The 20,643-nt window shown below is 35.5% G+C and overlaps 1 protein-coding gene across 8 annotated transcripts in view; it reads left to right on the top strand.

Moving 5' to 3' along the window:
* The window catches only part of LOC104906345 (uncharacterized), a 52,390-nt gene extending 34,100 nt beyond the window's left edge, over positions 1-18,290 (top strand). For 3 of the 8 annotated variants that reach the window (XR_007271156.2, XR_007271155.2, XR_007271157.2), the window contains 2 exons: positions 571-633; positions 9,355-9,417. Coding sequence is in view for 4 of the 8 variants with exons in the window: in XM_048638897.2 (XP_048494854.1) it covers positions 571-633; positions 9,355-9,417; positions 17,751-17,972 (348 nt within the window). In the remaining 4 variants the exon portion in view is untranslated. Of the gene's footprint in view, positions 1-570; positions 634-9,354; positions 9,418-17,750 lie in introns of those variants that run through there. The other 5 variants (XM_048638897.2, XM_010695085.4, XM_048638899.2 and 2 more) reach the window with 4 other exon arrangements.
* Positions 18,291-20,643: the final 2,353 nt, after the last annotated feature.

Below are 20,643 nucleotides of genomic sequence, written 5' to 3'. Positions count from 1 at the left end.
CCAACACCCATTACAAAAACAAAAAGAAATTATAAATTCTAAAGATTATGTTTAGTAGCTGCATCTAATTTCTTCTTTCATTCTGTTTCTCAAGAGCTTACTAAGCGTTGAAAGATGAAAGCCTGATTATGAGTGGTATAGCGGTATAATTTTTTAATTATACTCTTTACCCACAAGTAAATGTCCTATTACCTGAAGCAGAAAATTTACCTTCTTCCTCACCCTTTTCAGCCCATGTGATGGAGGCCCCTTCACTAACCATCTCCCACTCTCTTCATATTTGTATGAATTCAGGCCCTCCAAATTCTCTTTTACAATCAATTTTTTTTTCTTTTTACATTTGCGGTATCTAAAAGAAAAAGGCCAATTTAACGTCAAGTAAGGAGTATATAAATGATTAAGCATTAGGGATATAATACCACTATCGTTTAGGATGGTTATGCTTGTTGCTATTTGTAAGGCATCCAATGCTAAAGATATTAAGTGCCTAGGATGGCCATGTTAGTTCTATGTTCTCTAATGATTAGAGTTATTCAAGCATAACTTGACGATGCCTTACTTTACTTGCAGCTACAATCATTAAAAGCTCTCGCACATGTGGAGATGGCTAAGCAAGAAGAACAACAAACACGGGTCAGTACACGCAATTGCACATATATCCTTATATGTAAACTGTTTTCAACATTAGATATTTAAAATAGTTGTCGCCAGGTTTAAACTTCTTATATGCTCATAGAGTTTATGATTTTATAATTTGATGCTAACTTGGCGCTTATTTTTTCTGCTATCACTTATTGACGGTCCCAAAGCCCGGACAAAAGGAGGCTTACGGTAGGGGACAGTGTGCATAAAACTTAGTCACATGCACGAGCCATTATGATATTTCTGTAGGGGTTTTCCCTAAATAGAAAGGTGCTGGATTTCATAAACCTGAGATGTAGTGATATATATGCAATGGCAAAGGTTGCTAGGTTGTCAAACCAAAGCTACGTGCCACGCTCTTGCCTAGGTGTGGTGTCCAATGATGCTCAAACTTTAGCATTTACCCCACTCGTGTCGACACGACCCAGCGAACACTGGACATGGGTCGGACTCGCCGGAGGAAAATTGGATGCGACTAGTTTCTCAAAATGTAGAGTTTTGATAAACCCCTAATATATTATTTGAAGGATCAGAAGATAACGAGAGCGAAAACTTGGGGCTTTAGGTCACCTGTAAGTGGCGACCTTTCCTAGGTGGCGCATCAAATTTTTGTGGTGCTGACATGTGTAGAGAGAGATGGAAGGGACAGTCGGGTAGTAAGTTTTGAGAGGAGTATGAATGACATGGAACTCATCTTCTGTGGTAAATAAAAGATTAAATTTTTGTAGGGCTTGTGACCAATCATATCCTCTTCTTTTTTTTCTCTATTAATAAAATACTTGTTTCATTACTCATTCCTGATATTCTCTTTATGCTAACTTTTCTATACTGAAAACATAAAGTTTTATAGTAGGGTGTTTGTGATCTTGAGTCCAAATTCCAATTTAGGAATATTCTTAAACATGTCGTCGTGACCTTTACTTTGAGATTTCAAGGATTTGAGATTTGTACCCGTATCCAACACCCATACCGGAATTCCAACATGATAGATTGTGTCAAATGAGCTAGGGCTTTTAAGTCTGGGTTATAGGCAAGAAAGACTACAAAAGAACATCAGTTGCTTATAGGATCTTGGAAAACAAGATCTCTTATAGGAAAGTTAATTAAGATAAAAGGTTGATAGAATTACTCAAAAGAAGTTTCTTGAAGAAACCAAGTGAAAAGAGGAAAGAATTACAATTGTAAAAAAACCTTGGGGTTTAAGGTGTGAAATTCAGGACAGGACAAGACAAGATTAGAGATGAATTTGGTAGTATCATAGATGATAGGCTTATAAATGATGTAGTTGAGGTACATAGGAAGGCCAATAGAATTATGGGAGTTAATGTAACACCCCGATAGTTCTCTCTTTTCAGAAATACCTTTATACCTTTATAATGTAAAACTTAGAGAAATACCAAAGCATTATCGCCCGTGTGATAACGTATCGGCTTATTCAGAATTTTGTAGCGGAAAACATATAACTAAACTTTAAACTTTTATTATAAATAAATAACTAAATATTTAGAAATCAAACAATCTAAATGAGTCTACTCAAACAAACTCAATAACTTATGTTCTTATAAATGCAGAAAAGTAAAATATTCTAGTTACACATTCTCTCCATTCCAGATTCTCAATGATGCACATCTGTGAACCTGTAATGTCAATGCTATACTGAAGCTGCTCACCAAAATGGATCATCACAAGATCAATAAGGCAAAGCCATGATCACAAACACAAACAAAATACGTAATTAGCAAAGCTGGGTATTACATACTAAGACATAAGCATTCCTAACATGATACTAAATAAATAACATGTAGGGATAAATAATAATATAATCATATAATATTGTACAGACAACTTTTACCAAACTAAATTCTAAACAACTTTTTATTATTTTATATAGTTACTTGGACCCGAGCTGTCTTATCTACTAATGCCTTCATTAAGAAGACGAAATACGGGAGCTACCATGTATTCCAGAATGACCTACGATATCGAGGAACCTTTTTCTAAAATAAGAATGGTGATCAATCCACCCCCAAGAAAGCCATGACACGCTCACCATGAACCCTAACTCCTAATGTCCAACTCTAGACGTGCACCAGTCTAAAGTCTATAACTATCCTTGTTACACTTTACGTTATTTACACGTTATCACTTGTTATGACACACATACAAGCAATCACAGAAATATAAACGGTTTTTTCACCAAGTATCCTCGAGTTTTCAAAAAATTCACCTGGTACCCTCCATGTTTTCAAAATTCAACGGGTACCCCTGAGTTTCAAACTAATACACGAGGTACCCTTAAATGCCCTTAATGACTAACGACGTTAACCGCCGTTAGTCATTAACCTTAAGTAACATCTAATCCTAACCCTAAACCCTAATACTAAACCCTAACCCTAACCCTAACCCTAACCCTAACCCTAACCCTAAGCACCCTTCCCCCACCCTCCCACCACCCTTGTAGCCTCCCCCACCCCTCCCCCTCCTCCACCCCCTACCCCTCCACCGCCGCTTGACCGTCGCAGCCCCTCCCCCTCCCTACCCCTTACCCTCCACCGCCGCTCGACCATCACATCCCCTCCCCTGCCACCGCCGTCGATTTTCGTTGCTCCCCAGATTTCCCTCACCTCGTCGATATCCCCCACCTCGTAGCTTCCCAGATTTCCCCCACCCCGTCGATTTTCGTTGTTCCCCAGATTTCCCCCACCCCGTCGCTGCCCAGATTTCCCCCACCCCGTCGATTTTCGTTGCTCCCCAGGTTTTTCCCACCCCGTCGCTGCCTAGGTTTCCCCCACCCCGTCGATTTTTGCTGCCCCTAGATTTCCTGCACCTCGTCGCTGCTTGTCACTGTCGAGAAAGATGGTGGGGAAATCGAGGAGAGTGGGGGGTTGGGACGGGGTATCGATGGGGTAGGGGAGGAGGGCCTGCGGGGGTGGGGGAGGGAGGGGGTTGGAAGTGGGGGAGGCTACAGAGGTGGTGGGAGTGTGGGGGAGGGGTGGTTAGGGTTAGGTTTAGGGTTTAGGGTTAGGGTTAGGCTAAGGGTTAGGATTATGGTTAGCATTAGGGGGTTAATAGACTTTAAAACAGAAAATTAGGGTTAATGACTAACCGCGATTAACGGTGTTAGTCATTAAGGGCATTTAAGAGTACCCTGTGTATTAGTTTGAAACTTAGGGGTACCTGGTTATGGAGGGTACCGGGTGAATTTTTTGAAAACTCAGGGGTACTTGGTGAAAAAACCAAAATATAAATCAATAAATCACAACTTCTTTTATCTTAGGATTACATAAGTGATCACAACTTACAATCCTAGACTTCTTCCTTTTTAAATCTCAAACTTCTTATTTTGTTGAACCTAGCCAACAATAATCTTATATTTAAAAAGGCATAATTTATCAACTTACCAAATAAGGCCCACAATACTCATAAGATAGTGAAAATAATACTTGTAAGGGAACATATAAATAACATGATTCAATCTCTTAAACATATATTAATGCCTCATGTGAATTAATAAATAAACTTCCCTTCTACATGCTTACATCAAATATTCCATACAAACATGCTTGCACACAGGCATAAGACATGTAAAATCAATCATACTAGAAATCATATATGAATTTAATAAGTTCCTATACATGATACTAAAATTCTTTCTCCTTAAATCATGATACTAATTACATAGCACACAAGTATGTAAAAACCTTTTCTAGAATTCTTTTGACACAAAAGATTATATATTTCAAACCCTAAAATATGGTACTACTAAAATAGGCTTTTAAAACCTCAAAAATCAAGACTTTAATATTTGAATCTCATCTTGAACATAAAATATTAAATATGAAATTCTTTTGCTTAATAATATGAAACATATAATCTGAAATAATTCAAGATACAATCTTTACAAAATAATTTATCAAAATAATACTTAGAAATATTAAATCAATATATATGAAATCAATATATAAGAAAACGGGGAAAAGAATCAAAAGAAAAAGGGAGAAAAAGAGTGAAATACCGAAATCGCAAGTGAACTATGGCAGCAAAATTGCGAAACTTGCAGAGGCCATAAGTGATAGAATAATAATCGAAATCCAGTAATTCTTGAGCCTAAGTTCAATAACTTTTCGAGATCTATAATTTCTCATAAGGAAGTTTTGGCTAAAAATAAACGGAACTATGAGAAATATGTACAATCAGATTCGGGTGAGAGAAAAAAACGAGTGAAGGGAGGGAAAGAGGACAGAAGAATTAGTGGAAAACAAAAGCCAAATCTGAAAATATGAATCATTGGAGGTTTAATGAAGTATTTATAGGTTCCTTTTCCCTAATCCTATTAGAATTAGGAGTAAATAAGAATATGAGTCTTATTTGGAAAAAAATTACTCCTTTGGGCTTTTAACTCAACCCATAAGCTTAATTTAATAATTTAATATATTTTAAATACTATTCTTCAAATAATTTAAGTTCCACTTAATGAAACATTTAACTGATTTAAGAAATGAAAACCATAAAACTCTTTTAACTCCTCAAATAGTCAAACATTAAAATAATTCTACTCATAAAATATTAAAATCATTTATAAATATACTTTAAATATATTTATAAAATTCATAAAATTACAGGGGATTACAGTTAAGATCATACGCGATAAAGAGATTGTGCAGATTATTTGTGCTTATGCGCCTGAGGTTGGTGTAGAAGCTCTTAAATGTTAATTTTGGGAGAGCTCATATTAGGTGGTTTAAGATATCCTTCATCCTCACACAATAAAGCTATATCAATGGTGACCTAAATGGTCATTGTGTGGGCAAGTCACATTGGTTTTAGAAGTGTTCATATGGGTTATGGCTATGGAAGAAAGAATGAAGGGAAAGACCAATTTACATTTTTAGGATTTTCAATATGTTGTTTAACAAGTGGGATTCACACTTGATCACCCTTTGAAGTGGAAAAAATGCAAGAGAAATGGATCTCCTCTTAGTAAGGTGTATAGAATGGCTTAGTTGCAAGTGTAAGATTCTGCCACAGAAGAATTTATCTACTCAACATAGAGATGTAGTGCTAGATGATCATATGAAGCCAAGTTCAAGAAGAGATTAATGTTTCCATGTGGGCCAAGAATAAGGTGGTGTCTAAAGATAGCCCCATTGAAAAGTTACATCTTTACTAAATTTATAATATTATACAGAATGGCACCGAATATAATATTATATAAAATGTCAGCGCCACAAGAATATTATATAGAATGGCATTGAATATAATATATTAAATATCTTCAGATGTTATTTTCAATGGGCCTTAAGGTTATGTACCAGAGATACTTGATATAATAACATGCTAGTCACATTTTACAACATCTGAAGATAGCCCCATTGAAAATTTACATGTTTACTAAATTTATAATATTATATAGAATGGCACCGAAGGAAGGTAGCGGGAAGCTAGGATATTGGAGATTCTAGAGAAGCCACGGAAGGCATAATGGTACTTCAAAGGAGGGTATTAGAAACTATATATAGGAATTAGGTTTAGGGGATCAAATAGTGTTTGACAAAACTAAAGCTGGCAATGAGTTGAGACAGCTCGCAAGCTACTTGAACTCGACTCGGTCAAAGCTCGACTCGATAGGTTAACGAGTCGAGTCGAGCAACTCAATACTCGATTCGAAAAGCTCGTGAGATCCTCGAAAAAATTATATATATATATATATATATAATATAATAATATATATTATATTATATATTATATAATATAAAATATATATATATAATATATATATATATATATATATATTAAGAAACTTTAACCTTTTATTTCTATAAAAATACTTGTACTTTTCTTTTACAAAAACATGAAAAAAAAGTATATAAAAAGGCAAAGTGAAGAATTTCTCCTATAAAATTAGAACTATATAAAAGGATGAGATTTGGTATTTCTTGTTCATACAAAATCTTCAAAGAATGCATATAGGTAGCTGGAAGTTGGAACTGAATTCGAGCTGGAACAAAGTTCGAGTCCGAGTTCGATCTTTAACCGAGTTCGAGTTCGAGATTGAAACGAGTTCGAGTTCGAGCTCGAATTCGAGTTCAAGTTTAGGTTCCGAGTTCGAGTTCGAGTTTTCGAGTCGAGTCGAGTTTGGGTATGAGTTTTCGAGTTCGAGTCGAGTTTAGTCAAACTTGAGTTCGACTCGCATCATCGCCACCCCTAGACAAAACCGAATGGAGACAAATGATAGAATCTTGATTCATGCAGCCGTCCCATCCTATTGGGAGTAAGGCTATAACATTGTTCTTGTTTGTATCTTTTCATCTAAGGTAAAAATTCGTTGAGAAGAATATCCATATATCCAATTATAAGGTTCAATCAACCAGAGATCCTTAATATAATAACGTGCTAATCACATTTTACGAAAGATAGCCCCATTGAAAATTTACATCTTTACTAAATTTACAATATATATATATATATATATATATATATATCCATAGAGATGAAGTTCCTGACAACATAAAGAAATAGATGGTTGCAACATGCACCATAGGCATGAAATAGGTCAGCTTATATATACCTACCTAGCACGCTCCCAAGATTTTACAGACCATTTTGCCGAGTCTGCCCAAACACGTGAAGCTGGATTAGCATTCTTATAAGCTATTTAAGGTGACTAATAAACTGCAAGAGCTCTAATCTTGGCAGTTCAAGAAAGATTCTTGGGTTGGATGCGATCAACACAAATAGAAGCACTTTGATGCTGCTGCGCCTTCATACCTCTAACAGCCTGTTGGGTAGGCTTAGCTCTAAAAGCCGCTAAGGCGCACCGAGGCATAAAACGCGAGGCCAAGGGAGGCGCCCGCACAAGGCGAAGACGCACACATCTCTTAGCCGAGGCACACTTTTGGTGCCAAAAACGTTAATAATCGATCAAAGAACATATTTTATACTCAAAACAACATAATAATTTAAAATAATATAAAATACTGTAATTAAAAGAAATATAAGCTACTGCCCATACTTTAGATTCGCTACCGCAAATTTTATGATTGCCTATTTATTGTAAACCAATGAAATTAAGGTACTTGTTTCAAATAAAAAAAATTTGGCCATAGGCTAAGAAAAAAAGCAGAAAAGAAGAAAGGAGAGGATAAGGAAAATATAGAAAGAAAAAAGAAGATAAAAGATAAAAATACACATGACTATGAGTAATGACTACCTCAGTTATAAAGGCAAAAAGATTAAAATAAAAACAGAAAAAGGTTAGAGAAAGCCTCGAGAGTTCCACAAAAGATTCAGCTTTCTTTCGGCCTCAAACACGTTATAAGTGGCATATTTATACTACACCATTTATGACCAAGGAAAAAAATCGTGAATGTCGTTATGATCGTGGTAACGTTTGCGTTATAACGGAGGCGACTTGTAACAGATGAATGTAATGGATTGCGGCTGACGCGGAATTCACATTAATATGTTCTAACCTTATTGCATTGTTTTAGTTTATGAAGCATTATAACAACATAATATAATCAAGTCTATTAGAATTCAGAATATCATGTTTCATAAGCTATATAATTAATTCATAAAATATTTTTGGCCAATGTTTGAAAAGAACGGATGTAACAGGGAGAAAAAAGTTATGACGCCGCGAGTTCGCGTTACGGAACGGACAACGTGGCGAGAAGTATGTGATTTTTATTATAGCGTTCCATAACGGAATTTCGCAGAATGGCAAATTCGAAATCCGTTACAGAAAGATCGTTTTGTAACGGAACGGGAGAGTTTTGATTCCATGCTTATGACAATAAACCAAACAGGTTATAAGTGAAGTAAAGTGCTCTTTTTGCGTGTTTAATTGTTGCTTTAGGGTTGAAGACCAGTATAGAACCCTTGCAAGACTATGCTAGATGGCTAGAGATGATCCTTGAACGAATATGACTTTGTAGGTCAAGTCTTTATTTGGCCAATGTTTGAAAAGAACGGATGTAACAGGGTATATTTCGTTTGGCATTGACTAATGAACGGTGATATGCCAAATCATCTATCTTCCTTGCCAATATTTTGCCTCAAAATGCCTTAAAGCAAGGATAGGTATATTTCGTACATCTAAGAGCTTTTTGTGGGACTAATGTTCAACAACAACTTGTATTAGAATATAATCTAGGCTTTAGCTTTATGATTTAGGCTTCGTTTGGCATTGACTGATGACCCGTGAATGTAGCCTAACATTTAATTTTATGCTGAATTGTCACTCTGTTTGATAAGATTCTCTATCACTACTGGGATTCTAGCCGAACTTTCTGAAAGTTTTTATGTTTGGTATAATATGACATGCTTATAAATGGAAAACGTGATATGACCTGTTCTAATAAGCACAACTTTTCTATATTTACGTCCATATGTTGGTGAACTTTAGTACTAAATTCAAAATGTTGGTCTCTCTTTTTTTGAATCTGTGCCTTTTTAAAGCCTTGGTAACACCAGCTTCCATGCATAATTTATTTGGTCTTGAGCTTTGTCAACTTGCTTGAGACTAATTTTAAAAGCAACAACCATCCCCTTGTGAGAAGTAGCATGGATTTGTCTATGTTATACAGTATGCAATCTTGAACATAATGTTACATATAGGATAAAGATCGGAGTGTTCAAACTATTTTCTTCGAGTAATTAAGGATGATTGACATTACTTATGCGATTGGCTAATAATTTTTACTTGACCAGGAAGATATGCTGGTGTTGGAGGCCGAGAAGTCACTTAGACATTGTATACGTGCTTTTAAAGAGGTAAAAATGTGCTTGCTACCTATTTCTACAATTTACATGTTACGAAAGAATAGGTGCACTTCCTTTTTGGGGTAAAGGGATGGGGTTGAAGAAGGCCAATACTATTTAGCTAGGATAGTCACTTGGTGGTTTAGTTCTTTGCATTTCTTGGTAACTCCAAAGTTGACATCAAGTTTCTTTTAAAGCCAAAGCTCTCTTTTCAATAAGGAAAAGGATGTTCAATGCGAGATAATTATCGCTAAGCTATGATACTCAGACACGGCAATTGGCTGGCATATCCGACACATATCCGGTACCACATATGGGTCGGATACGCCATTTGCATTCGAATACGACTAGATTTGGAAGGGGAGAAATTCATGGAGACAAGAAGAGGAGAGTACTTAATTTGCTCCACGCCGTTGAATATGAGATATAGGATTTGAGTTGAATACCCTAGATTGGTAAATTGGGGATAAATGTGTGATTTCTCACATGGAGACGTTGGGGCTTTTGGTCATAATGTTGAGTGTTCTGCAATGGTGTGAATTTTGTCGTCATTATACCACTCTTCGGCCACCGTAGAGAAGAGGGAGAAGTAGAGGAGAAAGAGTGTTTGAAGTTGTTAAGCGGATATTTAGTTGTTTGTACTTTTCTTTTTTGATTATTTGTGGTCAGAAGGGAAATGGGCACTCACTACAGTTTTACGACAAAGTTTGCAATGCTTTTTTCTCTCTCAAGTCTCCGCACAATTTTGTCCTTTTGATCTTGAAAGCAAAAGCAATCAACTTTTGTCATTTCAACTCCTCTTTGTGGAATTGTTCTAACATAAGTGATGCAAGAAAAACTGCTTTTTTATTAGAAAAATTCAGAAGAATAATCCAAACTATGATGGTCTTGCTATAATAATCTCAATTATAGATTATTGTAGAATAATTCCAACTATAGGGATTACCTTCCCAGAATCATCTCAAATAACATATTTAATTAGTGTTTTTTGTTTGTTATTCCAGTTTTCTTGCCCTGCTCTTGTGTCCCTTCTTTTCTCTAGCCAACTAGAGTTTGACACATCCTTTTTTTGTCTGTCTTTTTTTTATCTGGATTATTTTGAGACACTCTAATAATTGGAATTATTATGGAGTAATCCATACGACGGGAGTATCATGAGATAATTACCCATAATTCGGATCATATGTGAAATGTTTACTAAAAATTTAAAAAATATTGTTTTTAATTTTTTTTAAGATACCGTATCCTTGTACCCGTGCCTAGGGGTGCTTATCGAGCGAGCCGAGCTTATGCTTGGCTCGAGATCGTGATTAGAATTTGCGGCTCGCGCTCAGCTCGTGAGCTCGTTTAGGCTCGACTAATGAGCTCGGCTTGGCTCGAAGTATGTGAGCTTGTTCACTCACCTATCATATGATTTTATAACTTGATTTCTCTCTTAGCATTGCTAAGATTTCGATGTGGGACTTCATGGTTTGTTAAAGAAAAACAACTCACTATCCCCATGCTTTATAACTTGGTTTCCCTCTTAATATTGCTAAGATTTCAATGTGGGGCTCCATGTTTTATTTAAGATAAACAAACTCATTCTACACGTGCTTATATAACGTGGAATCCCTCTTAGCATTGCTAAAATTTCAATGAAGCACTCCATGTTTTGTTAAAGAAAAAACTCATTATACCCTTGTTTTGTTTACATATGCTTTTATAACTTGGAATCCCTCCTAGCATTGTTAAAATTTCAATGTGGGACTCCATGTTTTGCTAAAGAAAAAATTATTAGATATTTTAAGTATTGAATAATCAAATATTTAAAAATATACTTCATTTTCTCTATGAAGAAAATAAAGTATAGTTTTTCCAACCAAGGAGATACAAAATTAAACTTTAAGTTAAAGTAAGGAGTAGTAGCTATTTATAAAGAAAATAAGGTCGATCCTTGTTTTCTTAACCAATGTGGGACTTTAGTGCCTAGTGGAGTAGAGGTGAAATTGGATCACAAATTAAAATATATAATTTGTAATCTAAATTAAAATATAAATTTGTGTTAAATTTTTTTAATGTAAAATATTTTTCTAATATAATTTTTTTTAGTATAAAATAATAATCGAGCTGTTCACGAGCTTTACGTAGCTCGGCTCGGCTCGTTTAAGTCTCGAGCCGAGCTCGAGTTCGAGTCGAGCTTCAATGAGCCGAGCTTTGACCGAGCCGAGCCTGAGCTGCTCGCGAGCTTGTCAGGCTCATTATCACCCCTACCTGTGCCCAAAGTTAGAATGGTATTCCCGTATCCTAAAATTTTAAAAAGTTCGTGTTGGACACTCGGTCCGTACTTGTATCCTAATGTACACAAGCCTCGAGATGGCTATTAGATTGTTCGAATTTGGTCACTTCGGTTCAAGTCATAATAGATTGTTGAATAATTCATTTTAATTTTATGTCGGGTCATTAATGGGTCTATAATTGATTTTTCTATTTTGTTAAAATAATCAAATGTTAATCGCATGAGTATTGAGGTTGGGTAAATGTCGGTTTGGTTGTGGATTGGGCCAAGTAGTCTCGGGAAAGGCCAAAAAAAAATATAGCGGTTGTTTATGAATTGCTTCAAGGTCGCCATTACATGAATGTTTAAATTGAAAAAAAAGATCGATATTTTCATTTTAATGCAAGAGGTTAGAAAATTTTCTTTTAGACATAGCTTATTGGACTAGATTGAAAAACCTTATGTGCTATTTTTTTATATATAAGAAGTTCTACACTTCTAGCTATTATATAGTGACTAAAATATGAGTATAATTGTAAATTTATATTATATATTTGAATCGAAATGCATACTCTGCATAATGTTTTTAGAAACTCATTCTAGTGTCTAATATGGTATAACAATGGTTTGTAACGGATATTACGTTGTGATGTGAAAAACACACTTTAGAGAAGGGCATTTCGCATAATGGCAAGTTGAATTTCGTTACAAAAACAACTTTTTATAAGGAATCACTTGAACAATGACGAATGACACATAAAGCACAATCTAGAAAGTGCTTCGAAAGGTGTTAAGAGGTTTGCGGAGCCCGAGCCCGAGCCCGACATGTTCACCCGCTAGAGAGTGTTCGCCAAGAGGTCCATTGGATGGTGGAAAGGAAGTTGCACAAGAGCACACTGGTCAAAGAAGTACGTCTGGTAGGCAAAAGGGTGGTGGCTCACTCTTGCTTAGGGTTGCAATTTGGATTGGGAGAAAGAGTTGTCAAAAAATAATGAATTTGATGAAATATTCCATTTTTTGTACTAGGACTCTTCTTTTTTCACACTTTTCTTGGAAGAAAAAGAAAAAGAACACTAAAAGGAGCCTTGTTTTTATTCCATGATTTGGAGTAAAGTTTGGCTTGAGTACTCGAATATAGGTCAGATTTGTGATGTTTACTGGTAAGCCCTCATAAATATCCTTGCCAAAAATGATGCGTGAAGATGAGTAGTATGTTGGTGATGAGTCCTAGTTCTGTTAGGACACTTATGTAGTTTCCTAATTCTGTTAGGAGTATGTATTTTAATTGATTTATAACTCTATGTTTTAGGTGTTTGAGTGATAAAGGAATCCTATTATATTTAGGAGTTTAATTCTTTGTCATTGAGTTTTGTTAGGAGTCTAAGTGAGCTAGGATATGATAATTCTTATCCTAGGCGTGACCAGGCTTAATTTTAGGCGTGTGATTAAGTTTTATGGTTTATCTTTTTAGTTTATGCTTTATCATTAAGCTTATTAGTGCATTAGGGTTATGACTCTTGTGCTCATATATATTTCGACTATTATGATGAATAAAAGAGTTGTTTTTTTTTTTGTTTAAAGTAAAACGTGAGTTTGCCATTGAATTTGGACGGATTTTCCAGATTTGTTATTGTTTTTAGGAAGTCAACCTAAAATACAAGATTCTTGATTTAAATGAGTGAAGTTTAAATTAAGCTTAGGTGAGTTGTTTAGTGAGTGAAGCTAAATCAAATCATCTAAAGCTGTTCCTAATTCAAGTTTAAGGTGAGTGAAGCCCTAAAAGTGAATTAGAATCCTTAGTGGAGATTGACTGAGTGAAGGTTATTCGAAGCTAAGCAGATTTCGTTAGCGGAATCATATCAAGTGGTATCATAGCAAGGGTTATTGTGATGGCGTGATGGGTTTTAAAATAAGATAGTCTAATCGAAAATACTAAAAACCTATTTATACTTTTTACAAAATCGGCTAAAAAAAGGCGAAAAAACCCGTCTCGAGAAACCGCCGGTCTATCGGGCGAAATCCGCCCGGTCGGGCGATGGTGATTGACAACGTACGACAAAAAAGCATATCCGCCCGGCCGGGTGCGTAAGCGATTTTGGCTCCTTTCTCCACCGGTTGACCGGGCTAACACGCCTTGCATCTTGGTGAAATTGTAATTTCTCCCGGTCGACTGGGCGAGAAAACTGCGATTTTGCGTCAACTTGCGAAGGCTGTGTCTCCCAAACCAGAAGTTGGATTGGGGAGTGTGACCTATCATTGGAAAGCCCTTGAAGTCTAGTTTCTAACCCAACTGGAATTTCTTGATTATCAATTGTATATCAAAAGTTATGGCCAAAATAGTGAACATGTGTCAGTTTTGACACTTCGTGCACTAACTCTTTGCGTCATTCTAACTCGAAATTGTCTCGAATGGATGCATTGTGATCCTTGTGCAAGATATCTTCAATGATTAATAGGCTTGATCTTAGGTAATCATAATCAATTTGCATCAAAGTAACCTGAAAATGATCAAAACACGCAAACGGGGAGTAGTAGAGCACAACTTACTTAATTCATTCCATTATGCACCTAAATGCTCTAAAAGGCGTTGTAAATGAAATCAAAATGCATCTAAAAACTATATATAAATGTGACATATCACGACGTGTGAGGGCGCGTGTGACGTGTATTTTTTTTGGTTATGTGGATAGCTAACATACGGGGCTACATTGTATCAAAATTTCAGCGCATTCTGATTAGTAACGAAGCCGCAACGTAACAAACAATAGGACATTGTAATGGGAGACAGTGTAGCGGATCGACGAAGGGATGCCATGTTGGAAGCACTTGCCAAACAAAACGAAACCTTGCAAGACATGCTCACCCAACTGACATTAGAGGTGTTTAAGAAGAAAAAGGGGGATGAACCACGTTCACAAAGGGATGAGTTGATTAAGCTTGGAGACCTTCCAGAGTTCAATGGATTGAAAGACCCTCAAGCATATTTGAATTGGGAAAGAATAGAGGGCCTCTTTGATCACAAAGGTATGGATGAAACTCAACGTTTTAATCATGCTATCCTTGGCGTGTGTGTGTAAGGAAGAGGAGGACCTTCCAGAGTTCAAAACTCAACGTTTACTGATTATGCATCGGATTGGTGTGATTCGTTTCAAGTTCAAAGGGTGAGGGATGGGAAGGAAAAGATTGAAACTTGGACATCTTTGAAACTGAAATTAAGGAAACGTTTTGTTCCTAAGTCCTATAAGCAAGAATTATACATTAGGTTGTATTCTTTTCAGCAAGATCATCTTTACATGGCTGAATATGTGATTTGAGTTTGAAAAGTTATACTTGGCGTGTGAGTGTAAGGAAGAGGAGGAACAAAATATGGCCAAATTTATATTTTGTTATGAATAAACCGATTGCTAATTTTGTTGAATTGGAAACTTATAACACATTTGATGAGTTGTGTTAATTAGCAAGCAAGGTGGAAAGACAACAAAAGGAGGCTATGAATAAGGTTTCTCCGCTGTCTTTCACTCCAAAAACTGAAACGCCCTATTCTGTTGCAAAGACCGAAACTTTGGACAAAGGGAAATATGGTTCCGATCTTGTGAAGGGTGATACGTCTCAAAAGATCCAAATGGGGGAGAAGGATGAGATCAAGTGTTTTAAATGTCAAGGGGACATTACAAATCCGAGTGCCCTAATAGGAGAGTGATGACTGCCTCATGTTTAATGCATTAGAAGATGAAGAAACCAATCATGCGTTGCTTATGAAAGGCAAGGGCATTGATCTTAGTGATGATGACATGGATGTGGTGAATTTAGAGAATTAACCTTTATTTGGTGTCGTGCCTGATCATGAGACATTGGTGTTGAGGAAAGTTCTTCATGTGCATGCAAGTCGTCTAGAGGAGGTGAATCAAAGGGAGAACTTGTTTCATACACGCTGTTTGGTGGATGGGAAGAGTTGTTCAGTGATTGTGGATAATGGCTCATGCACTAATGCTTGTTCTAAGAAGATGGTGGACACCTTGAATCTAGAAATGAGAAAACATGCGAACCCCTACAGGTTAAATTGGTTGACGAATGATGGTGGTGTGGCTGTTACAAAACAAGCCCATGTTTTGTTCTCAATTGGTGATTTCGAGGACGAGGTTTGGTGTGACATAGTACCTATGGATGTGTGTGCTTTGTTGTTGGGAAGACCGTGGCAGTATGATAGGGACGTGATTTATCTAGCCAAGAAGAATGTAGTCTCGGTGCTTCATGAGGGGTGACGAGTGGGATTAAAGCCATTACCTCCCAAGGAGAGTATGATGGCTAAGAAAGATGGCGAGGTACTTTCACTTGTAGGAGTGGAGCAGCATGGGTTGAGCCGCAAGCAAAGGAAGGGAAACACTAAGGAATGAATCTTGCAAGCATCTTTTGAGATTGTTGATTATGTATGGCTGTCTTTGAGTGCTCAAAAACTCCACAACAATGCAAAGGGGAAGACCGAGCCATTTGAAGAAGGTCCGTTCAAGGTTGTGCATAGGGAGAATTATGATACGTTCCAAGTATTACTTGGAGATGTAGTGTGTGCATCGTTGAGTGCTGCTGATTTGGTTCCATGCGATGAATATGGAACTTGAGGACAAGTTCTTTTCAAAGGGGGGAGATTGATGCGTGGATGATGAGTAGTATGTTGGTGATGAGTCCTAGTTCTGTTAGGACACTTATGTAGTTTCCTAGTTCTGTTAGGAGACTATGGATTTTAATTGCTTTATAACTCTATGTTTTAGGTGTTTGAGTGAGGAAGGAATCCTAATATATAGGAGTCTAATTCCTTTGTCATTGAGTCTTGTTAGGAGTCTAAGTGAGCTAGGATATGGTTATTCTTATCCTAAGCATGGTTAGGTTTAATTTTAGGCGTGTGATTAAGTTTTATGGTTTATCTTTTTAGTTTATGCTTTATCTTTAAGCTTGTTAGTGCATTAGGGTTAGGACTCTTGTGCTTATATATATTTCGACTATTATGATGAATAAAAAGAGTTGTTTTTTTTTGTTTAAAGTAAAACGTGAGTTTGCTATTGAATTTGGACGGATTTTCCAAATTTGTTATTGTTTTTAGGGAGTGAACCTAAAATACAAGATCCTTGATTTAAATGAGTGAAGTTAGACTAAGCTTCGGTGAGTTGTTTAGTGAGTGAAGCTAAATCAAATCATCTAAAACCCTTCCTAATTCAAGTTTAAGGTGAGTGAAGCCCTAAAAGTGAATTAGAACCCTTAGTGGAGATTAACTGAGTGATCGAAGCTAAACATATTACGTTCGTGGAATTATATCAAGAAATACTGTTTGCAGGCCATTGCCATCATATTAGTAGGTTTTTTCTAAATCATCTACTAAATGTTCAGCTTTTTTCTAGCTAGTCTTAAGGACAAGCTTTGGTGTTCTTGCCATTAATAATTGCCCCTCTGCAATCAAAGAGGTACACATCAGACTCACCTACCCTACCCTTAGACAGGAACGTAAGGGAAGTAGAGCAAGAATCTCTATTATATAAGACAACATATTGGGGACACCAAAAAATAGAAAAAGGATTAAAAGAAAAAAAAAGGGGATAATTAACTCTTTCGTTTGAATGGTAAAAGGGGGGTAAGTTGGACATTTAAACTGAACATTAGTTTTTTGAGAAAACAAATTGTAAAGACAATTTTTCTTCCCAATTAATTTTATTTTCTAGTTCATATGTTATCACAAGGTGTCGCACATATTGCGTGCATGTAAGGCTAGTAATGGTAATGGTAACAACTTTCCATTGTGATCTTACTTTGCTTCTCATGAAATAACTTTCTGGAAAAAGTCACTCCAGGGCCTGTCAGTTCCAAAAGCCCCCTTGACTTGGATTTATGGTCTACTTTGTGTACTCTTTGCACTTCAGTATTTATCCATGTCTTATTAGATAAGAGATATCTATAGTGTTGTACGGTCCATGACATGATGAATTTGACAGTATCTTCTGATCATAAAAGAGATAGGATTCCTAATGAAGGTTTTCTATACTAATTTTTTTTATCTACTTGCTAACGAACCTCTGCCGCAATGCTGCCAATGCATCTGCAGTATGAAGCTGTAACCTCCACTTCTACAACCATTGAATCGAAAGGAGAGTATGTTTCTTGCTTGAAGAAATTGTTGAGCTTGATTATTGATACTACCAAGAATCCAGAGCAATTGCGTAAAGCAGATATACAGGAACTGAAAGAAGAAATCAGACATGCTGAAGAACAAATTTCATCCCGCAGGAAACATAAACTAGGCTTACGAATAGCATCCATGTCATAAATTAAAAAAATAACTTCAAAAGTTATATGTTCCTTATAGAAGAAGACAAAATGTTAAAAGTTTAACATTGTCATGTTTTAAGAATAGGTTTTTTTTTTTTTTTTTTTTTTTTTTTTTTTTTTTTTTTTTTTTTTTGCAACAAGAACTCGAGGGAACAAACTACTGCATTCCATTTCTTGCTTTGATAGCCAAGACATGGGCATGTTGGACCTGTCCTCTATCTACTTTGTTTATGCTACAAAATTCAAAAACAGAAACTAAAGCATTAATATCATTTGTAATACTATCAATCTGAAACATACGCCTCTCTCTTTTTAATACCTGTACTAGTTGTGCTGAGTCCGTCAGCACATTCAAGCACATGACCTGCCCATGAATAGGTTTTTTCTTGCTTATTCCTAATATTTCAACATTTTATTGTGTGTTTTCATGAATTTACCATTGCTTGTGGAATCTACAACCATCCTTGTTTCATATTCAAATCTTTATAGATTGGAGTTAAGCATTCATTAGGGACTTAAATTAGCATTCCGGGCACTTAACTCACCATTAACCAAAGTTGACAGTTAACAATTAAAATTGAATTAAAAAAAGGGAGAAAAAGGATATTACATTCAAAAGACACTGTCCAAAAAACCCATCTCTTGTTTCCTCAAACCATCATAAAAAAGTAGCTAAAATATTTGATTTTCTTAGTTCCAAAATTACTCCCTTGAAAAAAAAATTACTTTTTGAAAAAAAAAAAAACTTTTTGAAAAAAAAATTAGAAGAAGTTGCTGAGAAGGAGAAAAGGTTGTAAGGGAATTAATTTTTGACAAAATCATGTACATTGAATAATTCTAAACAAGAGGGTTTGTCGATGAAATTGTGGATCTTCATAACACTTTGCTAGAGGTCTTGGCATCACAAATTCAGGTACAAGTCAATAATCAAACATGTACTTTTCAATAACCAATTTGTTGAAAAATCAAATCCTGTACTTTTAGTAACAAATATATATTTAACCACTTTGCACTGCATCCTCCATGTTGAAAAATCAAAAGTTAAAGGGATTTTATGATGAGTGATGACTATTAGGACTAAGTATGATGATTGATGACTTTTGTGTTCTCGAAAAATCTGACTAAATTGATTTTTTTTTTTATAATAATATTTTGAACCAAAGGACCCACTAGTCTAACAAGTGTAGTTGTCATTCAGCAGAAAAAGTGTCATTACGTCCTTAATGATGAAAAGAAAAACATGAAATCCTTAATAGTGAAAAGGCCAAAAGTTGAGGTCTTTCATGTATGCTAAACTCCTTCATATCAACAAATATGATTCTCGATGTTCAAATAAATGATTTAGATCTTGAAAGTTTTGAAAAGTAAGCTTGTATTTCAAAAACAATTCATGCTCAAATTGAGGGAAAAAGATTGATGCTAATTTTTTTTTCCAAAAAAAACAAAAAGAGAATTAAAAGGAAAATTATGCACAAGATACAAATTTACATACAAGAGTCTCACTAAAATAAAACTAAAATACGATTTCTTAAGCAATGGCTCCAAAATTTGTTAAGTTTACACATGTCTAAACTAAAATTCTATAACACAACCTCCAAACAATGTCTCCCTTTATTTTTTTAACATTCCTACTTAAAATCTTGTGCAAATATTAAGGAGAGGCGAGATTCTTGCATACGGGAGAAATTTGATTTATTAAAAACAAATTGAAAGAGCGATTTAGGGCTTCTTCTTAATTCTTTGGTTCTCTCATTGATAAGAACACTTGGAACGCAAATAAGTTCCTTAACTCCACAGGGTGAAATTTGTGATGTTTTCATGGCTTTGGTTGGGACTCTTAGATTGAACAATTGTTTATTCTGTTGTTCCCAAATTATGATTTTCTTCTATTTGGGGACATGCAATAGGAAACATTGTTTAGATTTGATGTATCTAGTTCTTCATTGGAAACTTGTACTTAGTCGTTTGGCTTTTCTTTGATCTTGGGTTCCTCATCTTCTAGGTTGGTTATGTCACTTGTGAATCTAGTTAGTCCAATCTCGAAATCTTCTTCCTATTCATTAGAAGTAACTTGGTCACTTTCATCAAATACAACGTGTACACTTTTTTCAACACAAATTGTTAGTGGCATAACCTAAGAATACTGCTTTGTCACTCCTAGCATCGAAATTTCCTAGGTTATATATTCCATTATCACGAACAAAACATTTACATCTAAAAATTCTCATGTAATTAATATCAAGACGCTTTCCAAAAAACATTTTATAATGTCTTGATAATTAGAGGTCTAATCATGGCCCTATTAATGATGTAGCATGTCGTATTCACTGTCTCCATATTGAATACCCAATGATTAAACATATTGTTCTGTAATTGGTCTGGTCCAAAAGAAGAGCAATCTGAAAAGCTAAGCCCAAAACCATTTCAAAAATATAAAGTTTATTTATTAAATCCAAGCCCAATTATAATAGGCCCAATTAATTATTCATGATAATTATTGTCTTTTTAACATATTAATATTAATTATTCTTGATAATTAACTTTTTAAGGAGGTTTTGAAAATCATATTGTTATTCTTAAAGATAGTTGATTTCAGATTTCAAAGGATAAAAAAGAATCTTAAAACAATTAAAAAAGGCCCAAAAAGCAAGCTGTGCGCCACGCGCACA

Source organism: Beta vulgaris, chromosome 2 (assembly GCF_026745355.1).
Source record: "Beta vulgaris subsp. vulgaris cultivar EL10 chromosome 2, EL10.2, whole genome shotgun sequence".
In the NCBI taxonomy this organism is placed as follows: Eukaryota; Viridiplantae; Streptophyta; class Magnoliopsida; order Caryophyllales; family Amaranthaceae; genus Beta; species Beta vulgaris.
The sequence above is the reverse complement of the archived record's forward strand: the minus strand, read 5'-3'. Positions and strand labels throughout refer to the sequence as shown.